This window comes from Typopeltis vanoorti, chromosome 12 (assembly GCF_054136105.1).
Source record: "Typopeltis vanoorti isolate ZY-2024b chromosome 12, IOZ_Tvanoo_1.0, whole genome shotgun sequence".
In the NCBI taxonomy this organism is placed as follows: Eukaryota; Metazoa; Arthropoda; class Arachnida; order Uropygi; family Thelyphonidae; genus Typopeltis; species Typopeltis vanoorti.
In genome coordinates, this window is record NC_143560.1 from 86,584,051 (window position 1) to 86,598,314 (window position 14,264).

General features: G+C 33.9%; 1 protein-coding gene across 1 annotated transcript in view; it reads right to left on the bottom strand.

The window, feature by feature from the left end:
• The window catches only part of LOC150100963 (guided entry of tail-anchored proteins factor 1-like), a 93,943-nt gene that overhangs the window by 37,912 nt on the left and 41,767 nt on the right, over nucleotides 1-14,264 (bottom strand). Inside the window, exon 3 of the mRNA XM_090401792.1 lies at nucleotides 1,996-2,063. Within this exon, the coding sequence (XP_090257918.1) occupies nucleotides 1,996-2,063 (68 nt within the window). The remainder of the gene's footprint in view (nucleotides 1-1,995; nucleotides 2,064-14,264) is intronic.

Below are 14,264 nucleotides of genomic sequence, written 5' to 3' on the forward strand. Positions count from 1 at the left end.
ATAATAAACACTCATCCCAGAAGATTGATTACCCTATTATCGAAATGGATTCTCCTTTTTGTGACATGCGCAGAAGTGTCGAAGGGTCTCGAATCTGTGGGCATACTATAGTAGACAACATAAATTTTGGCACATAGTGGGCATGGAAGTAGTGTAGTATGCCATTAAAAATAACTTTATAAAATGTTTTAAATCGGTAACTAAATAATTTCATTCCGGTGAGTGATTTTTTAAAATAGTTAGCCATAAAAATGTATAGAAAGAAAATTTTTAAAATCTTTTAATTTATTTTTAAGATGTATATAGGTACACTAATGGAATTTTAGAAGCGCACTAATCGAATTTGGGTATCGAAAAAAAAATGATGAACTAATCGAAAACGCACTAATCGGGGGATTACTGTACTATATAGAAAATACATCACTTCTACGATTTAAACTTATCTTCCTACGTCTGGCTCCCACTGATGAGACCTCAATAAAAGTTGAAAGTGGTTTAGGTAGTAGCTCTTCCCATACCTCTATATACAAGTAGACTAGTCATGCAGATACTTCAATACACAAACTTTGTTTGTTCATGCTTAGTCAAAGGATTAAAACAAGAATATAATATATTGTTAAGTATAATATTAAAGTGCAGAATGGTTGGAACATCAAGCAAATGATAGAGACAACAAATGAATTTGACAGAATGACAAATTTTTAGTTAAAGAAGATCAAAAAGAGAAAATTCTTAAGTTGAAGCTATTTGTCATGGTATATATCAGAGTAAACATACACAAGAATAGTAATTTGAAATAAAGTATCAAAGAGCACAATTCAGAAAAATATGATAAGTAGTGGTTGAAGAAGTTGAAATTTGAGTTTATTAGGAAAATTAGGTGTGATTTTACAGACTGGTGATGAAGACGACAATATCTGAGAGGAATACTATAACTGTGTATATTTGTGAAGTGAACCTGTATGGTTTTGTTAGATTTGCCTTTTTCTACATTGTTATTTCTCTTTGCATGACTTATAGTGGCTATTAAGGTGTATGAAACTGGAAGTAAGATGGAGAATTTCACCAAACTTCCCAGCAAATAATGGTCTCAGCAGTGAACACTTACCAGATTCTCTTCAAGTGATACTTGATGGAATAATAGCAACAAAATTATTTACTAAATGGCCTGGAAGCATTCTGAATTGTTACAATTCAGATTAGTTCAGTATACCACAGAAGTCAGTCTGGAGAATAAACATTTTTTAAACTGTATCTTCAAAAGGAAGAAATTCTGGTCTCTCTGATGTCTGACTTAACTCTAAGCAACATCGCTCATACTGCATGCTTTCAAACATTGCAAAGTGATGCACTTTATAATGAAATGCATTTAGTATTACAGATGCTAGATAAATTTGTTACTTAGTCTGAAGAGTGTGGACACCACACCTCAATCCCTGCCTACCTCAGTTCACTTCTGGATAGTTTCCTCCAGTTTGATGATGTAATGACTGTCAGTCAGTTCAAGGAATATATATCCAGAACTACTAAGTAAAGGTGCAGGCAAAGAATTTCATTGCTGCAGATTGAATGAACTTCACAGAAGTTTAGTATACTGCACACTTTGGTGGTCAAAACATCAATTCTGTGTTTTTTTTTGTTTTTTTTACTTTTACAGTTTAGCCCTAGACAGTCCGATCACATAATTTATCTTAGCAATGTCAAGAAGAAAATCTTCTGTCTTGCAGGCCCTAAATCTGGCCTATTGGATATGTAATTCGTCAATAGTGTTTATTGTATCAACTTCTAGAAACATTCTAGAAGTTGATATAATAAACAATATTGACAAACTACCATTCATTAAAACTACAACTCAATCTTTAATTCATATTTTTCATTTTATTTTATTTATTTTTTTTTTTTTTTTTACACAATTATCATATCTTAAATTTTTTATAAAAAATTACAAAATGAAATATAACTCAAACAGCAAATTGGACACAAAAATATACTCACCGTGGCAGCATACAGCATAACTGTAACAATCAAACGAACCTTTAATGTATAAGTAGATCTCATCTGAGCTATAAAAAATTGCATTATGAATCACCAAATTCTAATTAACAAAATATATGCAACAAAATTAATGAAAGATATGGGATGTATGATTTATACCATCATAACAAATTTACTCACAATCAGAAAGTCTTATTTTGAACAAAAGGAAAGTAAGTAGACATAATAAAAAAATAGAAGACTTACATGAGAGGTTTTTTATTTATCTGATGTTGAGTTGTGGTCTGTTCCTTTGTGACACTGAAATTTGTATTTTTCTTCTAGGAGAGCAATGTTTAAGTTCTGGATCACATCATCATCCTGGTCAAAAATTTGGCACTATGAAGTCTCTCGTTCATTAGCCTCACTCTTTATGCTCTGTGAAAGTGCTGCTGAAGTAAGAAATTTTATTGAGACTACCTTCTTGGCTTTGAGCTCTCTGTTAACAAGATCATTAATGTTTATGGAGGTTCTCAGTTGCTTAACTCCCATGAAGTTATCAATTGTCATTCACATCATCATTTATATCAAGAATATTTCTGAGGATCACCAAACTGCTTAAATCTGTTTCACTCAACGTGACTTTTTATCCAATTAATAAACTCTTCCTTTCTAGGCTCTGTAAAGGATAAGCTTCTGACTCTAGTCTATTCCAGTGTTTCCAACAATTATCATTACCAATAATTACCCCATACCCTTATGGGTGATCTGACTTTAGCCAAACTAAAAAATCTGCAGCTGTTTGTTGTGGTGAATATTTAACCACGTCGCCATCAATATGGATAAAATACATCATTCCTCTACACTTCGTATCCGTCATATATTTCAATGAAATATCAATGGTATTAAAATTTTAATATACACTTTGCATCCATGGTAACCTGACGTATATATACGTCTTGGCCGGTTGGGTGGTTAACTACATTAGATTCCATGAGCCTCAACATCTGGACTTATTGAAAATGCAATCTCAACCAAACATTGGATCCTTTGGAAGAAGACTAAGGAACTATACAAAAATAGTTTTCTTTTAGAAACAATTAGACAAAGGTTGTGAAATGTTCATTGTTTCAATCTGAATAGAAACAATGAATTAAAGTGTCCCCTCCCCTCCTTCCTGCCATGGGAAATTGTTCTACTTAATACATCATGCCATTAAACTATTTATTTAATATATATAATCTAATTTTAATTTGTTTAAAATGTTGTTAGGATAGGACTTGAAGAGTATATGCAAGACTGTACTCTCCCCCCCACTTCTGTCATTTACACACAGATCCCACATTCTTGTTGTTGAATCTTCACATTTGTAACTTAATCTCGTATAATTTGAATTTTATACCAATGATATCCTTGATACCTTGGGTGAAAATTGTATAAAATAAGAAATCTCTCACATAAAGACCTCCTTTATTTATTGATGTGCCTATCAAAAAGAGTCCTAACCAAATTTCCATAGGTGCAATGTTATTCTAAATAAAATTCACTATAGCAAATTAAGCACTGTAACAAACTATTGCTGTGGTCCTTATCAGTTTGCTATAGTGATGCAGTTAACTGTAATCAGCTGTACACAGCAAGATAAAGAATATTATACTTGTCTTATACACTATCAATAAGCAACAGATGATAGCAATTAAAGATTACACAAATTTCACTAAAAGATGAGAAGAAAAGGAATTTCTAATTTCTAACATAACAAAAAAACACTGTAGGGGTGCAAAATAGTCAAAGTTGGATTACTGGGAGGTTCCTTTTAAGGAGGAGTCATGTAGCCTTTTAAGGATGCAGAGAACTGACAAGGGCTTCTGACCTAATGTCCAATCCTCACCTTCTCATGGTGCACCCTGTTAGGTATCTACCTGCATACTGAACGAAAGAGGATGGGCTGGCATTCTGGGATTAAGCCAATCAAATTGTATTCTTATTGGCATAAACCATAATGAAAAATGATGGTACTAGCTAGGGCATTGCCTGGTTAAATAAGCCCCCCCCCTTGTTTTCATCATGGAACCAGGGACAAACAACAGTAAAAAATCAGGTACTGAAACAAATTGTGACTCAGTGTCAACAGCGATCAAGATCGACACAATCAACATATGCATCATTAATGGAAAAGAAATAGAACTAGCAGAAGTACTAGATTGACATAATAGGGTTACCAAAACAAAGAAGACAAAAACAGGTGAGCTCTTTCTAAGTAACAAATACAAGATGTATATTCAAGAAACAGCAATCAGGGAAAAGAAGGAGCTATAGTATTTAACACTAAATATGAAGTTAATCTTGAATGGTAGGAATATCAAATAGCAATGCGAGCTTATATCAAAATGAACTGGATGATGAGACTTATTTTTGCTTATGGCCCCACAGAAGATTTTATTAAGAAGTGGAAGAATTTTTTGAAGTATTAGAGAAGGCAGCTGATTTTCACTTTAAGACAAATAATTGACAAATCATGGGAATATGACAAGGATCTGTACTTAAGTTTTGTAGATCTGGAAAAGGCATATGACAAGGTGCCCAGAGAACAGCTTTTCAAATACAATTATATGGGGTGAATATACATTATACAGAGCAATACATGGTCTATATTTCAGTTGTCAGTTAGAATTGAAGGAAATACAGGAAGATGGTTTGATGTAAAATCAGAGGTAAGACAAGGATGCACATTATCTCCACTCTTATTCATCATCTCTCTCTCTCTCTCTGTTCTGCTGCATCAGTCTTATGACTGGTAGCTCAACAGCATTTCCTTCCATTCTTCTCTTCTATTTGCTTTCCTCTTTATTTCGTAGTATGTTTTTAGTCAAGTGCTTTGTTTTATTTGATCCAAGTATCTTTTCCTTTGATTTTTCCTTCCATTATTCTTCTCGTCAGCCTTTCATGTCATAAGATATGTCCAATTCATCTGTCTCATCTTGTTATTAATATCTTTATCAGTGTTCTGGGTTCATTTACTTCCTTAAACACTTCTTAAACACAACATTTGTCATTAGATTTTTTGTGTGTCCATTTTATCTTTTGCATTCATCTCCAACACCACATTTCAAATGCCTCCAGTTTTCTAATATCTCCTGTTCCCTAAATTAAGGGGATAAAAATCCCTTATTATTTAACAGCCAGTATGCGAAACTCTGAGATCGAAAACTATGATCTAAGAGTTTCATGCCGAAGAACTATCGGCGAATCCAAGCGTAAGTGAACACCTGGTAGTACAACACCAAGGCAACTCGAAGCAAAGGTGGAGCAAGATCCCTCACTATCCTTGTTATCCCCTTAATTTAATTAACTTCGCCAGAAAAAATAGCCACTTGGCTTTTTATCACCTGTTCCCATTGTCCATGTTTCGCTGCCATAAAGTGCTATACTCCATACATAAGTTTTTAGAAGTTTTTTTCTTAGTTGTAGACTTAAGTTCCTTTTAATACCTTTTCCATTTTAATGCTTTGGTTTTTTGCTATGCCTATTCTTATCTTTATGTCTTCTTTTGATCTTCCTTCCTCATTTATTGTACTCCATAGGTATTTGTAATTCTTTACTTGTTTTATCTCTTTCCCATTTAATTTAATTTTCTTTGTGAACTTTGGTTTCTTGCTTGCCAGTAGAATTTTGTTTTTTTCAACATTTATCATCTTGATAGCAAGTGAAGTGACTTTCCCATGGTCCCCTGGCTGGGTCTATTCTCTCTCTTCCCTCTTCGAGGTAGCCCCCCCCCCTTGCTCTTTAATCTTTCCTATATGGTATTCCTCGCCCAATTCTTGTAACTCACGACCCTAATGCTATTCGAGTAATCGAGGGCTATGGGTCATTCTATTTCTATCTCTACTCTATCTCTTCTCTCTAAAATTCCCTCCTACCACTTTAAGGCAAGCTTGAAGGCCTCAAGATGGCAGCTCCATCACCAAGCTAGACTGCAGATGGCCAGTAACCCTCTCCATCAAAATTTTAACCCATTAAAAAGACTCATAAAGATAGTAAACGGACAGACTTTTTTGGTAACGAACCAGCTTGGAATAAGGATTCGAGAATAAAATTATCAAGAAGGGAAAAAAAAGCAGAAATACACCTATTGGAATATAGCCACCTGGAATGTGAAAAGTATCCACAACATCATCATAGAACTGGACCAAGCACCAGAAGAAAGAAATGTAAAAATAGCAGTAATTACAGAATCTAAAAAAAAGCAGAGAGGAACAGACGAAAATTAAAATTATATCTATATATACAGTGGGGGTAAAAGCAGAAGAGAGAGCTAAATCTGGTGTAATGATCTTTCTACATAAATCTCTTAGAAACAATATAATCCATGACAACTTTTGGAGCGATAGAATAATAGAAATGAGAATTAAAATAGACAGAGGCTATATAACTGTAATTGGAACTTACACACCTGAAGAAGGAAAAGAGGAGGACTCAGAACTTCTACACCCAACTGCAGAACATATTAAATAAGACCAATCCTAAGGATCACATTTTTGTAACAGGTGATCTTAACACAAGAATTGGCAATAAATCATATAAACCAAACTTAGGACTTATCGGAGAACTTAACTGTAATAGAAATGGAAATAGATTAAGAGATTTTACTATAAGCAATAACCTTAAAATAATGAACACCTTCTTCAAACATAAAGACATCCAACAGATACACCTGGGAAGCAAGAGACACAAGAAGCATTATTGATTACATAATCAGCAATATCAAAATGTCAGAAATGATAATAGATACAAGAGTATACAGAGGATCTGAAATAGAATCAGATCATTACCTTTTAATTAAAAAAATAAAATGGGACCCAAGATGGAAAACAACAAAAAAGTACAAGGAAAATAGAAATTTTGAATCCTTCAAAGTTAGACTTTTGGACGGCAATAGTATTAAAGACTTGTAGCAAAAAAGAATAAAGAACTGGATGCCAAGTATAAAACAAAATCAGAACACAGAAGAAGAATGGTCAAACCTAAAAACCATAATGATAAAAGCTGCAAAAGAAAGTTTAGGAACAAAGAAAAAGAGGCCTTAGGGATTGGGATGATGAAATTAAATGCAATACTGAAGAAAAGAAAAAAGCATATAAAAACTGGCTTAACCTAAAAACAATAGAATCAAAAATCAAATATAGCAGAAAAAAAGCAATAGCAAAAGCAGCATGCAGGAGAATAAACAGAAGGAACAATTTTGTAACAAAATTAGAGAGAGACTGTATGCTCAAAAGGCCTAATGCATATAAAATCCTCAAAGATCTAAGCAATGAAACTAGAGAAAAAACAGATATTAATACCATTAAAATAGAAACATTGCAAAATTACTACCAAGATCTATGGTATGAAGAAAACATTCAAAACAGAAAACTACCCTTTATAAACATCTCGGATAACTTGGAAAACATCACTCTAGAAGAATTAACAGAAACGTTAACCCAAAGCAAAACAGGAAAGGCTCCAGGAGAAGACAATATAAACTTGGAACTTATCAAATATGCAGGACTTGAATTCTCACTCAGGTTACTTAACTTTTATAATATGATCTGGAAAGAAGGAAAATGCCCACAAGATTGGACCAAAGCAATAGTAATCCCCATCTACAAGAAAGACCACAAATCTGATTATAACAATTATCGTGGAATCAGCTTGCTTAGTGCCTGTTATAAAGTATATGCAAAAATCTTAGCATATAAACTTAAACATATAGTAGACCCAAAATTAATAAAAGAACAAAATGGATTCAGAAAAGGCAGGTTTTGCATAGACTCTGCATTTACTTTAAAATTATTAATTGCAAAACACAAAAGAAATGAACATAGAAACACACATAGCTTTTATAGATTACATTTTATCAAAGCATTTGATAAAATTATCAGAGAAAAACTATGGGAAATCCTGGAAGAATATGAAATACCAAACCAACTCTTTAGAACCTTATATAATATATATCAAGATAATAAAATATCTGTGAAGTACAATAATTCAACATCAAGCTGAAAACCAATAAATAGAGGAGTACGTCAGGGTTGCCCTCTCTCACCGGTTTTATTTAATATATACATAGATAAAATAATAAAAGAATGGAAGATAACTAATGAAGGAGGATTGATAAACCGTAACACCAGATTAGCTACTCTTCTTTTTGCTGATAACCAATAATCCTTGGAAACAATGAAGATGAACTACAAAAATCATTATGCAGCCTAAATAATCTGATAAAAACATATGGTATGGAAATATCAACAGACAAAACAAAAGTCATGGCCTTCAAAGGTGCTAATCCAATAAGAAGCAAAATAGTAATAAACAACAAAATAATAGAGCAAGTAAATACATTCAAATATTTAGGTTGCACAATGTCATATGAAAATGAAGTTGATATAGAACCAAAACTATCAAACTTTTTAAAAGTAACAAGCATTACAAATGAAATTTTGAAACCCAGTTATGTACAAAAACACACGAGTAAGAATCTACAATACAGTAGCTAACCAACCTTACTTTATGGCAGTGAGATATGGACAATAAAAAAAGCAGATGAAAGAAGAATTGAATCATCCGAAATGAAATTTCTGCGCAGAACTGAAGGAGTCACAATAATGGACAAAATGAAAACCAGCGAAATCAGATAAAAACTTGGAATTACAACTTCCCTAAATGAACAGTTATTTGCTATAGAGAAAAATGAAAGAACACATACTGAGAATGAATAGTAGCAGAATACCTAAACAAATTCTATACCACCCAAAAGCTACTTGATGCAGAGGAAGACCCTTGAAAAGATGGAATTGGATCCAGAAGAGGCCACTATAAGCCTGGAAAGGAAGAAGCTTTTAGGATATCTTTTATTTGATTCCACTTATGATTATTGTTCGTATTTTCCTTTGCATTTTCTTGTGTTAGATTTTTGGTGGTTTCCTGAAATTGTCTTTTAATGTTTTCATTTTTTAGTTTCAATATGTTGATCTTTGTGTGTTGTTGATTTTTTTTGGTTGTTTTTTTGAATTTCGATTGTGTTTTCATTAATACAAGGTTCTGGTCACTATCAACATCTACTCCTGGGAAGGCTTTACTAAATCTGACTTGGTTTTTAAATCTTGCTTTAACCATTATGTAATCAATTTAGTATCTATTTGTGTCTCTGGGCACCTTCCAGGTGTATCTTCTTCTTTTGTGTGTTTGGAATATTATGTTTGTGATTATTATACCGGCCAAGACATATATATACGTCCAAGTTATCATGGATGTGAAGTGCATATTAAAATTGTAATACCATTGATATTACACTGAAATATATGATGGATACGAAACGTATGAGGATGCGTATTTGATCCATAATGGCCGGTAAGGTGGTTAATTCCTTCTGTTTGCAGAAACCCACTAGATGTTGTCCTAAGCCTCTGTCGTTTCTCTGTCCTAAGTATTAGAGAAATCTGTCGTTCCTACACTATTATCCTTTTTTCCTTCTCCTACGATTGCGTTCCAATCTCTCATTATTATTGTGTTGTCTCTTTGTTTGAATGTGTTGCATATATCTTCAATTTGCTCATGCATTTCAGTTATTTCTTTATCTTTGTGTTCAGTTGTAGGCATATAGACCATTATAATGTTCAGGTTTACTGGTTCAGATTGGATGTTAATTGCCATGATTCTGTCACTGTGTTTGATTGTTGTGGTTACTTTTTTGCCTAAGTGTTTCTTGAGTATTATTACTACCCCCTTTTCCTCTCTCTTTTCCTGAGAATATTATCCTGTAGTCGTCGCTCCAGAAATCACCTTGACATTGCCATCTTGTTTCACATATTCCCAGTAAGTCTATAAACTTCATTTCCTTTTTAATGTCTTCAAGTTTTCCTATTTCCAATAGGGTTTTCACATCCCATGTTCCTATGTTTGTATAATTTTTCTGCTTCTTTCTGTCTTCATCTCTATGGATCACATTATAAAAGAAAGTAGTATTATGCCTAACATTAGAATTGGAGATGTCAAACTTAGCTCTTGCTTTATGCAGACGATGTTGTACAGGAAAACCTTGCTTAAAGCAAATTCGATATGAGCAATAATCAGTTAACGCAATTTTTTTTTAAGTTATGCGAAATATTTTGTTACCGATCTGTAGCGAGTGGAAAAGCTGGAAGTCATTAAGAGACATGGAAGTAGTGCTAGTAATACAATGATTGTGTGAGACCTGGGATACAAGGGGTCTACAGTTTGGCCTATATTACATAAGAGCAAAGAAAACAAAAAAATACAAGGAAAAGTTGCTACTACTTCTTTAAACATGCAGATCACCTAAAATGGAAGTCATTTAAAGATCGAGATGGAGCGTCTTCTATCACTCTGGATTGAGGATTACTGTATAACCAAAAAAGAATACCTCTTAGTACAGGGAATATTCAGGTAAAAGCTCTCAATATTTTTACCTCATTGAAAGAAACTAAATTTCAAGAAGAATGTGCTTTACTGAGATTTAGGATAGTTTGACTGTTTTAAAAATTGAGCTGGACTGCATAATGTAATGTAAGAATAACTGGGAAATCTGATAGTGCTGATAAAGATTCTGCACCAAGTTTTCTGAAGAATTGCAAACAATAATTCAGGAAAGTGATTATGACAATTTGCAAATATTCAACATCGACAAAACTGGTCTCCTTTAGAAGCATAAGGCAACAAAAACTTTCCTAGCTAAAAGTGAAGCATCTCAACCAGGATACAAAGTATCTAAAGATCATCTTATGCTTTTATAACAACGCAATGCAGAAGGCAACTTTATACTGAAGCCTATGTTAGTTTATCGTGCGTAAAATCCAAGATCCATTATTGAAGAAAATCAGCACAATTTGAAAAAAAATTGCATTTAATAAACTGGATAATGAAGATGTGAGAAACTTGCTCGATTCCCATTCAGAACAGTTAAGTGAGAATGATCTCCTTCAACCAGAAGAACAGTGTGAATATGAAGAAGAAGAGAATATTATGACTAAGAAGCTAACTTCAAAAGAACTTGAGCTAGTTTTCAATCACATTGAGCATGCTAAGGAAATTTTGTTTGATGCTGATTGTGATATGGAACGAAGCTTCGAAGTCCACCGAAATCTTGATAAAGCGATTGCCAGCTATCGCAAATTGCATGACAAGGTGACAAAGTCAAGCACGATTCAAACATCTTTACTTAATTTTTATGTAAAAAAGTAGCTCAATCAAATGTTTAGATATTAAATAAAAATTTAAGCAATTGATTTTTATTAACTTTTTAATTAACTGATGATTTTATCCTCTAATATAGCTTATACTGTATTTATTTTTTCCAAATTTATGTTAACTAATGGATGAATTATAATTATTACTATTGCTTATTGAATTCGATAACACGATTTCGCTTAGCAAGCATTAATTGATGGATTAATTAATCGTGTTAAGCGAGGTTTCCCTGTACTCCTAAACACGTCCATAGCAAGTCTCCAGGATTCACTAACTAAATTGAATAACAGCTGTAACAAATTTGGCATGAAAATCAGCAATAAAAAGACTAAAACTATGAAAATAGGCAAGAGCATAGAAAACTTCAGTTGCATTCCGAATGGAGCACCTATAGAACAAGTAAAATATTTCAGCTATTTAGGCACAGTTTTTAGTGAAGATGGCAGGTTTAATCTGGAAATAGACAACAGAATAAGTAAAGCTAGTTTTAAATTACAGATCTCAGAGTTGGGTTAGAAATAAAGCACTTGATCAAAGACTAGAGACCACAGATATTAGGGTTCTGAGAAAAATTAGGGGAGTGAACTGATGATATCAAAGGCAGAATAATATTAAAAACGAAGATATTAGAAAGGAACTTAACATTATTAGCATTCAAGAATGTGTCAACAGAACTAATCTAAGGTGGTATCGCCACTTAAATAGAATAGATGAAGAAAGATTAGCAAAACAAGTGTTTGATGCCAAGATGGCAGGAAAGAGATCCAGAGGGAGACCAGGGTCCAGGTGGATTGATTCAGTCAGAAGTGCCTTAGAAGCAGGAAATGTTAGATATAACTATATTGGAGTGTTCATAAGTAACAGACTGATTTGGAGGAAAATTATTGATAGGAGATTAATAAGCATTATTATTATTATTATAAACCTAATCATGTAGTGCTGTCATAGTAACCTGAACACCCTTTGGGGATACATATCAAGAAATTGATGATGATGATGAGCTTATTGTGTTATCATAACATAAAATGTATTCTATAACAACTGGCTACGGTTTGCGGATGATACAGCAGTTTTAGCTGATAACGAAAACAAACTGAAAGCCACCCTAACAAAGATGGAAGAAATCTTCACACAGTACAGCCTAAAAATTAATTATAAGAAAACAAAATTATTAATTACAAGTAAAGCAAATCCAATGAAAATAAACCTGGAAATAAATAATAACCTACTACAACATGTATCCTCTTTTAAATATCTTGGAAGTCTTATCACAGACGATGGAAGAAACCAATCAGATATTAAAGCACGAATAATTCTAGCCAAAAAAGCATTCTATAACAGAAGAAACATTTTTACCAGTAAAGGACTTAGCATCCAGTTCAAAAAAAAAAAGGCTAGTGAAAACATACATATGGAGCATTGCATTATATGGTTGTGAGGCCTGGACGCTAATAAAACAAGACATGAAAAAGTTGGAGGCATTTGAAATTTGGTGCTGGAGAAAGATGATGAAAATTAGTTGGACAGAAAAGAAAAATAATGAAGAAGTTCTGAATATAGTTCATGAAGAGTGGTCATTAATGTGAAACACATCAATAAGAGAAGAAAAAGCCTAATTGGACACCATTTGAGGCATGGGGGACTGATTACAGAAATAATGTAGGGGACTGTAGAAGAAAAGAGGCCACGAGGCGGACCAAGAATTTCATATATAAATAACATAATGATGCTAATTGGCACTAAGAGTTATGAAGAGATAAAAGGGAAGTCACAAGATAGGATGTTGTGACGTGCTGCTATATTTACCAATTTTCGGATTGATGCACCAAAGAAGAAGAAGAGAACAACAGGCAAGGTGCAATCTGCAAGTGACTCCGTGCAGTCCAATGCAGAAAAATAGCTAAATTAATTGAAAACACGCTAAGCAACTGCCTGTTCCAAGTGTATATGAACGAGAACAAAAGTAACAAAAAACAATGGATAATGGATTACCATAAGGATCAGTTCTGGCTCCCCCTCCTTTTTAACTTATGCATTGCAGATTTGATTTGCATAATACAGCCTCCAAGAAGTTCTGTTATACTGATGACATTGCACTAGCATCAGACACACCAAATTTACTAGAATGGAAGATATACTAACAAATGACCTTGCAGTCCTAAATGAATACTTCTGGAAATGGAGATTACGCCCAAATCCTAGCAAAACAGAAGTTTCATGCTTCTACCTGAACAATAACCACGCTACAAAGAACTGATGGTTTACTTCAACCACAAACTGCTACGTTACAACAGATTCCTGAAATATCTAGGCATCACATTGGACAGAACTCTATCTTTTAAACCACATCTCATTAACACAGCATACAAGCTAAAAACATAATGCAAAAACTATGCGGAACAACTGGTGTGCCTCAGCAGAAATGCTTCGCTGCACTGATCATGGTCTCATTTACTCTGCAGCTGAATACTGCTCATCCATATGGCTGAACAGTGCCCATGTGTACTTGGGTGATGCTCAGCTTAATACTACTATGCACCTTATTTCTGGAACTGTGAAATCAACCCCAATCTACTGGCTTCCAGTGCTAAGCAACATCCCACCTCCACACCTCGCAGATCCAACTTTCTTCTCATGGAAACCCAAGATCTCCCAACCCACAAAGACATCCCACTCCTAGAAATAAATAGGCTAAAGTTAAGGCACCCTCAAATCTTAACAGCGAAAAATCTTGCAGAGACAAGTTTTAACATGAAGGAGAAGTGGAAAGTGTCCTGGTGTAACACTTCAATAGGGGACTTCCATGAATTAGTGGACCTAACACAGATACCTCTGGGTTTTGACCTACCTCAGAAAACTTGGTCTACCCTTAACAGAATCCGCACCAATCATGGCAGATGTGCAGACCACCTTTACAAATGGGGCATGACTGCATCATCCAGGTGCGACTGTGGATCACCCAACCAGACAATTAATCATATTACAGTAAAATGTGCCCAACGTGTATACAATGGAAACCTGTTGGACTTCATCCACACTAC